Source organism: Callithrix jacchus, chromosome 7 (genome assembly GCF_049354715.1).
Source record: "Callithrix jacchus isolate 240 chromosome 7, calJac240_pri, whole genome shotgun sequence".
Classification (NCBI taxonomy): Eukaryota; Metazoa; Chordata; class Mammalia; order Primates; family Cebidae; genus Callithrix; species Callithrix jacchus.
In genome coordinates, this window is record NC_133508.1 from 157,627,320 (window position 1) to 157,641,713 (window position 14,394).

The following is a 14,394-nucleotide window of genomic DNA, read 5'->3' on the forward strand; positions in this document are numbered from 1 at the left end:
TTTGCTGTGCCACCAAGGCTGGAGCGCAGAGGCATGACCTCAGGTAATTGCCACACTCACCTCCTGAGCTCCATTCATCCTCCTGCCTCAGCTTCCCAAGCAGCTGGGACTATAGGCACACACCACTACGCCAGACTAATTTTTGTATTTTTAGTAGAGACTGGGTTATACCAGGTTGTCCAGGCTTGTCTTGACTTCCTGGAAGCAAGCAATCTGCCCACCTAAGCCTCCCAAAGTGCTGGAATTACAGGTGTGAGGCACCACACCCCGCCTGTTTCTCTACTTATTCCAAAAAATAGGGGTTTTCTGTGACATGGTGCTGTACACCCAAAATCATGATCCTTTATTACCTACAAAACTAATTTCGAACTTTTCCCTCTTATGTCTAAGCCTCCACAACCACTTGACCCTCCTTAAAAATCTTGCTGAGTCTCTCTGGACTCTAGCAATGCTTATATTCCAGGCACACCCGACAGCTCGTTGCTCAGATTACTTTTCTGAAATGAGACGTGGCAGAAACAGATGTTTGCTCTTTCCCAATAAATTGCTACACATGCTGACTTCTGTGCCTTTGTTTACTTGTTCCTTCCATGGAATGCACACCCTCCACTCCAACACCCTGACTCTAACCATCCTTGAACACCTATGTAACATCACCTTTACCAGAGAACTTCCCAGCCAGATCCAGAAACCCTTCCATTGACCTGACCTGTGTTCACACAGAGCTCCAGAAGAAGACCAAGCTGACGATGCTGGAAGGAGACATTCTGGATGAGCCATGCCTGAAGACAGCCTGCCAGGACGTCACGGTCGTCATCCACACGGCCTCTGTCATCGATGTCTTTGGCGCCGTTCACAGACAGTCCATCATGAACGTCAACGTGAAAGGTACCGTAGCCTGGGGAGGAGATGGAGCAAGGTGAGGAATTAAGGATCGGAAAGAAAAACAAGGAAGGGAAGAGAAGTCCCTCCGCTGACACCTGCTGAGCTCTGCGCCAGGTGCCTTTGCTGATCACTGCCAACTGGGGGGTTCAAGGCTGCTGGCTTCAGTTTTTTACATGAGGAGACTAGGGCTGAGAGATGGCAAGGAACTTGTCCAAGGCCCTCCCAGTAAGTACGTAAGTAGGAGAGTTAGATTTAAACTCACCCCTGTGTGACTCCAAAGGCTGCGAATGCCGCGGCTCCAATCAAAAGTCAACTAAACTCTAACTTCAGACACTTCATATCCAGCCACCCCTTGGCTCCCTGGGCCAGAATCAAATTCTCCAGGTGCCACCATAGTCATCATTTTAAACCCTGTGTGTAGGCTTATGATAATGAAATGGGGAAAATTCCCTCCTTCCCCTCAGCAGGCATGCAATGGGAGGTGTGTCTTGCTTCTTTTTTTTTTTTTGAGACGGAGTTTCACTGTTGTCACCCAGGCTGGAGTGCAATGGCGTGATCTCAGCTCACCGCAACCTCCACCTCCTGGGTTCAGGAAATTCTCCTGCCTCAGCCTCCTGAGTAGCTGGGATTACAGGCACGCGCCACCATGCCCAGCTAATTTTTTGTATTTTGAGTAGAGACGGGGTTTCACCGTGTTGACCAGGATGGTCTCGATCTGTTGACCTCGTGATCCACCCGCCTCGGCCTCCCGAAGTGCTGGGATTACAGGCTTGAGCCACCGCGCCCAGCCAGTGTCTTGCTTCTTTTGTGCCCCACTGCTCAGCCCTCTAGGGGAGCACACAGGCAGGCTGTGGGTCTCTGACACCAAGGCAGCATCTGGGGTGAATGTTTACAGATCCTGAAGCCCCACTGGGCATGTGTTACAGGGTGCTCTTTTAGTTTCATTTTGCCATCTATAGACAACTTGTGTTAAGCAGCTCAGTTAGACCCTCTACCTTGTCAGAAGGACAAAGGACTTTCTGTATCCCAGGTTCTTGCCTTAAGAATTGGATCACACCTGGGCTTGGAAAATGAGTGCACAGCTTTGTTGAGTGGAGGTAGCTCTCAGCAGCTGGGGGATGCCAGAAGGGGAGGGTTTTCCCTGGAGTTGGCTGCTCAAAGGCCCAACCCTTCTCTGAGTGCCCCAGGCAAACTCCACACTGTTCTGCAGGTCGGTGTGTTCCCGGCAGTGTCCAGCTGCCCCTGCTTTCCTCTGCTGATATCCAGCCCCTTCTGTCTTCCGACAAATTACTCCTCTCATTGTCCGGCAGCTTATGTGTGTGCCTGCTAGGGTCTGGGGGGTTTAAAGGCACAGAATGAGTACATGGCAGGCCAGGGTGGTCTTGGGAAACGCAACATTTGGGCGGAAAATGCTTGTTCACATCTAGGTCCCTGGGGGTGGAGTTCTAGCCAGCCTCCTCCAGCCAGCACCTCCCTTCCCCCCTCCCATATCATTTAAAGGGACGATGCTCTTCCCTTCCCAGCACTCCCGTAAAAAGAACATTCAGAGTCTTCCTGCCCACCTCAAAGAAGTCCTCCTGGGAGAACTGGCACAGCTGGTTCACAGAGGTCTGTCAGGACAGAGTCACCCTGCACACGCCTTCCCACAGTATTTTCTGAACAGTAAGAGTTTCCCAGGATACAGAATGCGATCTCTCCAGCTCACCACAGGCCTGCATTACAGAGCCATTTCCAGCCAGGCGCCCAAAGTGAACCTCACTCCACCCTCGTCCCTTAAATGCTTGGGAGTTCCTCCAAGTCATGGCTTTCCGACAACCTTAAATTCAGGCGCATTTCCTTAAGGAAACTTCCCATACAGTCTCACCCTCTGATTCCCAGAGCCCAGTCTCTTCAGCACAGCAGCACCCCAACCCCAGCCTGGGCCTGCACATTCAGTCTACTCTGAAGCCTTTTCTAAAGCAACTAATTGCTTTGGGGTCTCCAGCACCATCTCAACAACAACAACAAAACACAACAAAAATCTTCCAGTTTCTGCTTACCCATCACCTCTAGGTGCCCCTCCAGTGCACGGAGGATGCTAAGAGTAACCGGTTTTTCATTTTAATTCCTGCTCTCTGCAGCTCCCCACAACAGGGGATATGGAGTGACAGGGGAAGTGCCAGAGGCATCTGTTTCCTAAAACCATTATCACTCCCAGGCTTAGAAAATACCTCACAATCTTGGTCAATTCCCCCTTGAAGGTAAACTAACTCAAATTTTCTCTGCCAGGAGATTAATTTTTGAAAACTCCTTTGACTAGGAAATTTCTTCCTTCTTCAAGGGAAGGCACTCCAAACACCTCCATGAGCTTCGCTTCCACACAGCTCAGGGGATGCTGGACGGTCCTCCCAGTGCAGGTGTTACCAGCAGAGGGCACACTCCCTCCCCAGTCCTCCAGCAGGCTCCACAGGAAATGCCAGGGCAGGGCTTAAAGGAAGGTTTGTCAGCCCCCATTTTACCTAACCAGGTAAACAGTCACAGCCAGAACTGGAAGCAGCTTTCCCACGGAAAGCCCAGTCAGGAAAAGAGCGTGGGTCTCCAGTAGTTCCCACAGCCCACTGTTGCTCAGTGACGCCAGGGATGGGGCTTGTGACAAAGTTTATTAGTCCACTCAAAGTGAGAAAAATGCCAGCAGTTGCATGTATGTCCAAGAGTGTGTATTGCTTATATACAACTGTGTGTGTGTGTGTGTGATGTAAATTCTCCCACTGACCTTTTCTGAATGAGGACTAGGACTGTCTGTTCTCAGAGTATAGCTTCCTGATGTTTTCATTTTTCAACAATCTCCCTTGGATGGCATTGATGTCACATAATTTTTCAACATGCTTTCTTGGCAAAATACAAAGTAATGTTGTATTACTTAGGTCCTTTGCCAAAATTGAAGTATACATGTGCGCGCACACACACATCCATACACACAAAAGTTTAGAAATCCTCACTCTCCATAACCCACGCCAGTTTCTTTTCATTTTGGTGTTTTTCCTATGGCTGTGAAATGACCCAGTCTCAGTTAGAGCCATAGAAGAAAGTACCCCGAGTCTGTTATAACCCCTGCACTTGGGAGTGGGGAGTGGGGAACATGGATTTATGCACGTGGTTGGCCCCCCTTAGGGGTATTTCCTGACCCTGACAGCTTGCTCTTCGTGGGCAGGTACCCAGCTCCTGTTGGAGGCCTGTGTCCACGCTAGTGTGCCAGTCTTCATCTACACCAGCAGCGTAGAGGTGGCCGGGCCCAGCTCCTACAAGGAAGTCATCCAGAACGGTCATGAAGATCAGCCTCTGGAAAGCACATTGTCTGCTCCCTATCCACACAGCAAACGGCTTGCTGAGAAGGCTGTGCTGGCGGCTAATGGGTGGACTCTGAAAAACGGTGGCACCTTGTACACTTGTGCCTTAAGACCCATGTACATCTATGGGGAAGGAAGCCCATTCCTTTCTGCCACTGTAAATGGAGCCCTCGACAACAAGGGGATCCTGCCAAGTACTGGCAAGTTCTCCACAGTCAACCCAGTGTATGTTGGCAACGTGGCCTGGGCCCACATTCTGGCCTTGAGGGCCCTGCAGGACCCCAGGAAGGCCCCAAGTGTCCAAGGACAGTTCTATTACATCTCAGACGACACACCTCACCAAAGCTATGATGCCTTTAATTACAGCCTGAGCAAAGAGTTCGGCCTCCGCCTTGATTCCAGTTGGAGCCTTCCTCTAGTCCTGAGGTACTGGGTTGCCTTCCTGCTGGAAGCAGTGAGCTTCCTGCTCAGCCCAATTTACACCTATCGACCCCCCTTCAACCGGCACACAGTGACATTGTCAAATAGCACGTACACCTTCTCTTACAAGAAGGCTCAGCGAGATCTGGCATATAAGCCGCTCTACAGCTGGGAGGAAGCCAGGCAGAAAACCATGGAGTGGGTTGGTTCCCTTGTGGACCGGCACAAGGAGATGCTGAAGCCCAAGACTCAGTGATTTAAGGATGACGGAGATGCCCACATGGGAGGATGTTATCAAGCTCCATCCTCCTGGCTTCACACAGAAGGTGACAGGAGCACACGCCCAGGTCCTGCTGCTCCTTTCACACAATGGCCAAATTGTCTTCCTCGTGTCATCAAAACCTGCGCAGTCACTGACCCAACCAGAAGCTTTCTGTCCTAACCATACACCGGAGGACAGAGAGCTTTCTGTCCAAATCTCAGTGACTGATTCTGAACAATTGTGGTCTCTTTTAACTTGAGGGTCTCTTTTTACTACTAGAGCTCCATTTCTCCTCTTAAATGAGAGAGCATTTCTTTTCTTTTAAATCTCTTCTTTCTTCACACAGTTCAATGAGAAGAACAATAAATGTTTTCATGCTTGACCTGGTTTCCGTTAATACATACTTTCCTCCTTTCATGTCCAAGTATCACCACCTTTCACTTAGAGGAGTAGCAATTAGCGGGGTTTGGGGAGTGGGCAGAGTAGCGGGGAAGTCAGGAAGGGCAGATGAACACTGAATAAGCTCTGCTATGTTTCAGGCATGTGCAACATGACCTACATATGACACATATTACCTCATTTAATAGTCATCAGAAACCTATCAGGTGTGGCTGACTCTTCCCATTTTACTGGTGAGGAAACTTGCTCATAGTCACTGATTAGTGGCTAGGCCTGCTACCAACCAACTGGCCTTCAAAGTCCTTATCTTTCCACTGAGTCACGCAGCCTGAACTGGTCTTGTCAGTGACACAGCAGAGCCCTGAAGCATGGGGTGCTGATCCTTGGCAGAGCCCCAGCTTTCTTGAGTTACCTCCTTCTTGCCCAACCCCGTGCAGGGGACTCTCTAGAACTGGGCATCTGAAAGGGTTTGCATGCCTTTTCAAGTGGCCCTGAGCAGGGCAGAGAGAAGCAAAAATGCATCCAGCCGCCACCAGTTTCCGTGCCAATTTCCCTGAAGGTCTCTCTCTGGAGCAGACCTGTCTGTATGTGTGTTGGCCATTCTGGTCACTCATAAGCCTGCATTTCCCCCATTCAAATCACACAACGAGCCACAGCATGGATTCCTGGGCAATTAAAGAGGCTGAGGCGGGTGGATCACGAGGTCAAGAGATCGAGACCATCCTGGTCAACATGGCGAAACCCCGTCTCTACCAAATACAAAAAATTAGCTGGGTATGGTGGCACGTGCCTGTAATCCCAGCTACTCAGGAGGCTGAGGCAGGAGAATTGCCTGAACCCAGGAGGCGGAGGTTGCGGTGAGCCGAGATCGCGCCATTGCACTCCAGCCTGGGTAACAAGAGCGAAACTCCGTCTCAAAAAAAAAGAAAAAGAAAACAAGTGTGAACTTCCCCCAAAATATACATTCTATTCAGCCCAAAAGTAGAAGTCTATTATCCCACATCCACGGATTTAACTGCCTCTCTCTCCTTTCTCTCTTCCTTCTTTAAATCACATCCTTTTTTCCTTTATTCTTCTGTATCCTTAGCCCGTTTCTTCCATCCATCTCCTCCTTAATCACTGGGTCTCTCATTCTTCTCAATTTTCCTGAAGACAGGAGACCAATCAAGACAAGTCTGAAGTCTTCAAAGATGACACGGTCATTAACCAATCAATGAAAACAGTCAAAAGAAACACTGTCAGGGGGTCAGGGACAGAGCTGAACTGAAGCAGGTGAGGAGGTTGCTGTGGGTCCAGAGAGTGGGGCGGGGCAGCTGTCTCCCTCTGGACCTGGGTGTATCACAGCCATGATGAGAGTCACACCCACACATCAAGACGGCTTCTTTCTTACACAGGAAATTAACAGTTCATTAATCAGCTGCATTTAACTACCACAATGGAGTTAGTTTTCATGTTCATTCTGAAAAGAAAAGGGAATTATATCCTGGTCCAGATGAACAGGTTTCCACCACCATCGAAACCCCAAGGGACAGATGGTCAGCACGGGCATCAGGGAGGAGTGACCCCAGGCAGTGGGGTAAGGTGAAAAGTGAAGCACCCATCCTTCTCCGGCCACCGCACAAAATGCAAGGGCCAGCGTCAGTGCAGATCTTGTAAGGCATGCACACCATCCACGTGCTAATGCCAGATACCATGGGAACAAAAGGACGATGGTGGAATCCAGGACAAGAGCCTTACACCTTATTTTTCAGCCTAGTGAAACCCCACACCTATGAAACCACCAGGGCAATTTTCACAGGGAAGTGAAGGAAAAGGACATATCTCCAATGGGCAACAAGGGCTGTTCAAAGAAAGAGACGAGGGGGAGGATAGGTCAGCAGTCTCAGCCGAACAAGCACAAAAGCCTCGGAGTGTTGTGGCCAACAAGATGTTACCCAGGCTGGAGTGCAATGGCGCGACCTCGGCTCACCGCAACCTCCGCCTCCTGGGTTCAGGCAATTCTCCTGCCTCAGCCTCCCGAGTAGCTGGGATTACAGGCATGCGCCACCGTGCCCAGCTAATTTTTTTGTATATTTAGTAGAGACGGGGTTTCACCATGTTGACCAGGATGGTCTCGATCTCTTGACCTCGTGATCCACCCGCCTCAAAGTGCTGGGATTACAGGCGTGAGCCACCGGCCATCCCTTCTTATACCTGAAGGTGCCACGTGGGCAGGCCACCTTCACCCAGCCCCACTGCACCTCACGTGATGCACCACACGGGGGCAGCAAAGGCTCAGAGGAAAGAACAAGGAAACCTGACCTGGCCGGATCTTTTGTGTTCTTTTTCTCCACCTGGGTGGCTCTGCAGGGTACCTGGCAGGAATGAATGAACGCACAGGAAGTGCTTAGCCACAGGCTTAAGGGCTAGGTGTATATGAGTATAGAGAACGGAGCTGAGCTGAAGTCACTGGGTAAAACCACAGGAGCCAGTGGGGCTTGAACAAGGCCTTAGATTTCTGGGTTCAGGCAGGGGGCACACCCTGGGCAGTGGTGTGAAGGAGGGAGAGGGGCATCAGGAACTCCTTCTGCCTTCTGAAAAGCGTGCACAGAGGGCAGATGAGGGAGCTCGGTTGCCAGACTCAGCCACAGACTCGTGGGCAGGATTCAAGAGTCAGGGTGGGCCCCAGAGCCTGGGATGGACTGGTGAAAACTGGCAGAAAAGTGGTGGGAGGCTGACGGTTATGATGTGAAATCCCATGATTTCTAAACAATAGTGACTAACTCTGCATTTGAGAAAGCAGCATGAAGACCTGCTCCAGGAGTGCGATGCGTGAGCTAGTGCTCAATCGGTATGTGCAACAATTTCTATCTTAAAAAGCAGGTGGCCAGGTTTCAGGAGCAAATCTGTTCATTCTTGGGGATAAGTCCCAAATATACATTATTATATCATATTCTCAGCTTCTCTGTGTGTTTAACATAGGTTAGAATTTTTCAATAAATTAAATTTGGTGGGGGAAAATATGCAAACTAACAAAACACATTCACAGGCTGCCCCAGGCTTAAGGTCTCCGGTTTTCCATGTCTGCTCCCAGTCTAGTGGTTCAATGGGGGAGATGAAATACGAGACACGTCAGGTGCTGCGCGCAGTAGGTGTGCAGAGTGCCATAAGAGAGGACAGTGCTTCCGGAGGATCCATTCCCATAGGGGATCCATGGGGTCCTTGGATTTGGGCTGGATATCAAATGATGGGTAGGATTTCAACACACAGGAATGTGAGTGAAAGTGTTCCAGGCAGAGGCAAAGACTCAGATGGGAAAAGGGTCACTTTTAGGGAACAGTGAGACCAGACCGGAAAGCTCTAGGCCAGGAAAAAAGTGGAAGTTACACCTGGAAAGACATGATGGGCACAGACCAGGATCACTTGGGGTCACCCCTGGAGTCACCCTGCCTGCTCCTTTCCTTGACCTCAGAGTAGGAGTTTTGTGCCCCCTTTAAAGATGACTTGGGCTGAGTACGATGACTTGTGCATGTAATCCTAGCACTTTGGGAGGCTGAGGCGGGTGGATCACCTGAGGTCAGGAGTTTGAGACCAGCCTGGCCAACGTGGCAAAAGCCTGTCTCTACTAAAAATACAAAAAATTTAGCTGGGCATGGTGTCAGCTGACTGTAATCCCAGCTACTTGGGAGGCTGAGGCAGGAGAATCGCTTGAACCCGGGAGGCAGAGATTGCAGTGAGCCGAGATGGTGCCGACGCACTCCAGCCTGGTGACAGGGTAAGACTTTGTCTCAAAAAAAAAAAAGACTTGACATTCAGTTACTGTCCATATAACACACCTCATCTTCTCTCAAAAATGGGACTCTAAGGGTAAAGAAAGTCTCCTCTAGCAATGAATATTGATGGTGGTGCTAAAAGCTGGGACGTCATTCACTATGCAATGGGAATTGTTCAGCCGTCCCTGGAAGATCACATTGGCTGGATTTTGTCAGATGGACTGAGAGAGATGAGGAGGATACTTCAAGAATCTAGGTAAGAAATGAAGTCCTGATTTCTGTGTTGGTAACAAAATGGAATACAGGGGCAACTGAGGCAGGCCTGAGGCAGAATGACCGCTAGTTTAGACAGGACTGGGTGTGGGCACGGAACTCCCAAGCACCCACTGTCTCAAGCCAGAAACCCGGATGGCAGCCCCACACTCCTCCCACCATCATTCAGAGCTGCCAACTTTACTCCAAAGCACCTCTTGAACGTGTCCTATTCCTCCCTGGTGACCTCGTTCCTTCCTTCACCCGCCACAGGCCTCCCTGTCTTGGAGGGTCCCCCGTGAAGCCGATCCACAGCAGTGTCACCAGGGTTGTCCCCACCAACTCCTCTCACCTCGTCACTCCCATCCTTCAAACCAACCGCTGGGTGGAGCCCCAGGACTGTCAGGATGAGCCTGGGACCTTCACAGAACACACAGGGCCTCTGAAGCCCTGGGCCCTGCCTGGCTCTCCAGACCAACTCTCACCAATCCCTGCCCTGTCCCCAGATGCTTCCACTTTGTGCCTCAGCGACTTTCCAAAACTAAGGGCTTCTGCCTGCAGCATGCTTCTACATGCCCCCAGGCTGGGGCACGGCGTTCCTTCCGCTTAGAGGGCGCCCAGTTCCCCTGCCAGCACCTCCTTCCCGGCTCCTTATTCACCATCTGAAGCCGCTCATTTTACAGCCTCAGGGCCTTGTGCATATCTAGTTGCACTGCCATTAATATTTCATTTATATTTCCTGTTCCCCACCCCTACACTGCCATGTCCTGAGGACAGTAGCTCACCATGTCATCTCTCTGTTCTCAGTGCCTGATGCAAAATAGAGACACGGGCTGATGGAGGGATGGCTGGCTGGCTGGATGGATGGATAAAACACAAGCAAATTAAACTGTTAGAATGGAGAGAGGAGGGGATGGTGAGTCAGGGAGCAGAATGCTTTGAATGACAAAGCAGGAAAGAATTCACAGATGACTTTTCAAAGTGTCATGAACCTGAAGAAGCTGGATCATCATGATGAGAACTGGGAAGAATGAGAAGCCACAAGGGGGTGGGGGGTGAGGGAATCAGAATGCACTCATTTGTGCCATGTGAAGAGTGACTGCGGGAGGGAGAGGCTATGAGCAGGAACAGGGGAAGCTGATGCAGGCGAAGCCCAGCTGCCCAGGTTGTAACAAGACTGGGAATTAGATCCCAAACCTGAAATGGTGCAAGGCCCAGAGCATTTTTATACTACAGAAAAAGAGAGGAAAGTCTGCTTTTGAAAACTGAATTCAGAAGAGAATCTCCCACTCTTGGTTGACTCAAGTGAGGGCTGCATGTGCTTCTTAAGACATCAGGGGACTCTGGTGGAAATTTGCAGGAATCCTTTCTTTATCATGGCCCACGATGCCACCCAAGGCTAATGGCCAGGGAACGGAGTCGGTGTTCTGAGGCATGAGAGAAGTTCACTATGAGGAGGTGGAGCTGGATGAACAGAAAGTGGCTTGACCTGGCACCTTACTAGGAAAGGGACGTGATACCTCTCATAGGGTTGTAAAGGATCAAGAAGTGGGGCCAGCCGGGTGTGGTGGCTCAAGCCTGTAATCCCAGCACTTTGGGAGGCTGAGGCAGGTGGATCACGAGGTCAAGAGATCCAGACCATCCTGGTCAACAAGGTAAAACCCCGTCTCTACTAAAAATACAAAAAATTAGCTGGGCATGGTGGCGCGTGCCTGTAATCCTGGCTATTCGGGAGGCTGAGGCAGGAGAATTGCCTGAACCCAGGAGGCGGAGGTTGCAGTGAGCCAAGATCGCGCCATTGCACTCCAGCCTGGGTAACAAGAGCGAAACTCCATCTCAAAAAAAAAAAATGAAGTGGGGCCAAGTAGTAACAGATTCTCTCCCTCCCTGATTCCCTCTGTCCCCAAAGGCAGGGGGCACTAGGGTCAGTTTCAGACTCCGAAACATCAGGAAGCTGTTCTGGAAACCTGAAGCTCCCTATTGAACGTGCAGTCTTTCCTCAAGAAACGGAAGAACCAGCACTAGCGAAGTCAGCCCTTCTTCCTAAACAGGTGCTGGCGGCAGAGGGGTGGGCGGCAGGGGGGTGGGTGTGGGGTGGGGTGGGCTGGGGGACTATCATCCTCCTAGCCTGAATCCTGGCCACTGAGGCAGGAACACCCTCCTCATGATCCCGGCCCTCACTCCCTCCCCCACCAGCTGGAGTCTCTCAAGTCCCTGGTGTAGCTCTGAGCACAGCAGCTCTCTGGAAACACGGCCGGTCCCTTCCTTGGCTTGAGGGGCCGCCATGGGACCGCACATTTCATTTTGCACTGATTCCTGTAAAATGCACAGGCAGTCCTGATTATGAGAACTTCTTTCAGCAGCCGGCAAAACCGCTATTGCTGACCTATGGTGGGCAAATGGAAGAGGCTCCCTGGCTCCTCCAGGGCAGAGCAACGTCTTTGTGGCGTTCAGATTTTAGAGCTAAAGAGAGCTTCATCAGCCATGGTGGGGCAGGCCTGTAGTCCCAGCTACTGAGAGGCTGGGGGAGGATCACTTGAATCCAGGAGTTCACGGCCAGACAAGACCTCATCTCTAATTTTTATTAAAGTTAGAGAAGGATCTAGAGACCTTTACTCCAGCTTTTAACTGAGGGCTCCTTTTCTTCTTTCATTTCCCCAGTGAGAAAACTGAGGCCTGGGAAGCAAATTGATTTTCCCGATGTTCGCCTAGACCACCGTGTGTAATGCTGACCTAGTTTGCTACCTTTAAGGTGAAATGTTTATGAAGGGGAAAAAAACTGGGATGAGAGACATCTGGAAAGATGGCAGAGGGCAGGTTTAACCAGATGTCAGCTGCCTAAGCCAGATCTGTCTTGCCCATACCACCCAACCTCCCATCTGAACCTCAGCTTCTGGGATGTGGGTCCTGCATAAAGGGAGACAGGCAGGTTTTTCATGACAGAGAAATGAAGGTGGCTGGGGTGAGAGGGACTACGATAAGGGGGCAAGGAGGGCAAAACACAAGTAAGGATTCTTTTGTTTTAGAAGCACAATATTTTTGCAAATAAGAGTGAAAATCCTAAGTTCTCGTTTCAATTTTGCCGTCGAAGTTAAGCAAATCTCTTCACCTTCCTGTGTCTGCTTCCTTTCCCGCAAAATGAAGGTTACGGCTCATTTCTGAGGCATGTGGCCAGTGGCACGGGGCTCTAACACTGTGAGATGATTTGCACCCTCCGGCACCTGCACACTTCTGCAGCTAAGCTTCATGATAACACAATCTCCATGTGCTTATTTGTTTGAGTGAAGCCAAAGCCATCTGGGGAAGTGGATTCCCAGCCCTTCCCTGGCTCCAGTGGCACCTGGCACCTCACTGGGAAAGAGGCGTCGTACCTCTCACAGGGTTGTGAAGGATGAGAGGTGGGGCCAAGTAGGAACCGATTCCCCCTCTCCCTGACATCTGATGACCACGGAACAGCAGAACTTAGAGCTGACTTAAATACAGACCTTTGTCTTTGCATTAAGCTATGGATGTTTCCCAAGTAGGTTTTAAAACTCTAAGACAATCACTAGAAATTAAAATGGGCAGGGCTGATAGAGAATGCCTACAGGAGAGGAAATCGAAATCCAGAAAGGTCGGTACCTTCCTCAAGACCACTGCCAGCTAATGCCAAAGCTCCGCCCTGCACACTCCCCACACAGTGCACGCTCCAAGGGAAAGCAGAATGGGTTCCTTCTTTCTTCCTGCTCTGAGGAAAGGGAGGCCATGCCTTCTCACTCCCTCATCACCCTGCCCCAGGAGCTGGAAACCCCAGAGGACACAGTCCACATGCAAAGCAACTGCCTCTCCTCCTTCCAGGCTCCCAGGGGCTATGATACAGGACTTTGGGATGCCCCCCAGCAGCCCCTTCTCTGCAGCACTGGGCACAACCATCCAGTAACCACCGTGCCTCCTAACATCCACACAAGCCCCTGAATCTTACAAGAGCCTTCATGTTTGTCATATTGTTTGATTTCCCACACCTCATACCTGCATCTTTCCACTGCACAGATGAGGCCAAGATCAACAAGACCTATAGCACTTGGTCTAGGCTGCAGCCCACTGAACAGTGGCTGTGTCAGTCCAGTGACTCTCAGGCTGTGAAGTATCTGTGATTTCTACCAAATCTATCAACTTCAACGCAGAAAGTAGGAGAACTACTCCAGCTGAAACCTTGAGGTGATACTCGCTTCAGACATGTGCTAACGCTTCACTTGACAAGAGAAATGTGTAGCCAGAGGCTTTTCCAGCCCCTTGACAAAGTGAGCTAGCTTTTCCAAGGTCACACAGTCCCTTCTCTCACCCAACAGAGCCAGCTGAAGTGGACATTGCCTGATTTGCAGCAGTGGTGGGGAATCTGACTTATAATTTCAGAGTCCTTGACAGAGAATCTGCTTAAGGCTGAGCCTTTGCTGAATGCACAATCTTGCCCTAGCATAACATGTGAAGCCTTGACATGAAGACGTTCCCCCGTCCCCCTCCCACCCGCTGCAGTCCCAGGGGCCAAATCCTTAAAGTCCTACTTATAGCTGGCAAAATAATTCACTACAAGGAGGTTGGGCAGGCAGGGAATAAAATCCTTCACCTTCACCTTAAATGGTGCTGGAATGTGGAAGCATCTCTACCTCTCTAATATCTGTCTCCCTAGCATTGAGTGCTGTGCCAGGCACATGCCCACTCGGCTGACAGGTGAACCTCTCAGGGGCTCTGCTCTTAATGAGACACAGCCTTGGGGCCTGGGGAAGGCCAAGAACATCAAGGCAGAACCACTCCCTACCTCAGCCCTTGATGCTTTCAGAAAAGCATCTCAGTGGAGTGTCCTCAGTGAATAAAAAGAATGCACAGAAATGCTTCCAGTGGACCCCTGGTCTCCAGGAACAGGACTCTGTCAATTCCCTTACTTGTGCTGAACATCCTTCAAATACATGTGTGGGAATGCCAGCTCCAACACTGCACTTACCCTGACACCTTTTCCAACCTCGTTTATCACAGGGCAACGTGGTAGACGGAACAACCTGCCGCCCACCTCACTGGCTTCCAAAGCTGCACATTCTCGGCTGCTGGAATGAGGCAGGGCACC

The 14,394-nt window shown here is 50.5% G+C and overlaps 1 protein-coding gene across 8 annotated transcripts in view; it reads left to right on the plus strand.

Moving 5' to 3' along the window:
- Positions 1 to 5,275, plus strand: part of LOC100389654 (3 beta-hydroxysteroid dehydrogenase/Delta 5-->4-isomerase type 1) — a 78,105-nt gene extending 72,830 nt beyond the window's left edge. For all 8 annotated transcript variants that reach the window (XM_078332874.1, XM_078332873.1, XM_078332870.1 and 5 more), the window contains 2 exons: positions 724 to 888; positions 4,076 to 5,275. In XM_078332874.1, coding sequence (XP_078189000.1) covers positions 724 to 888; positions 4,076 to 4,887 — 977 coding nt within the window. In that variant the 3' untranslated portion in view covers positions 4,888 to 5,275. The remainder of the gene's footprint in view (positions 1 to 723; positions 889 to 4,075) is intronic.
- The last annotated feature ends 9,119 nt before the right edge of the window (positions 5,276 to 14,394 follow it).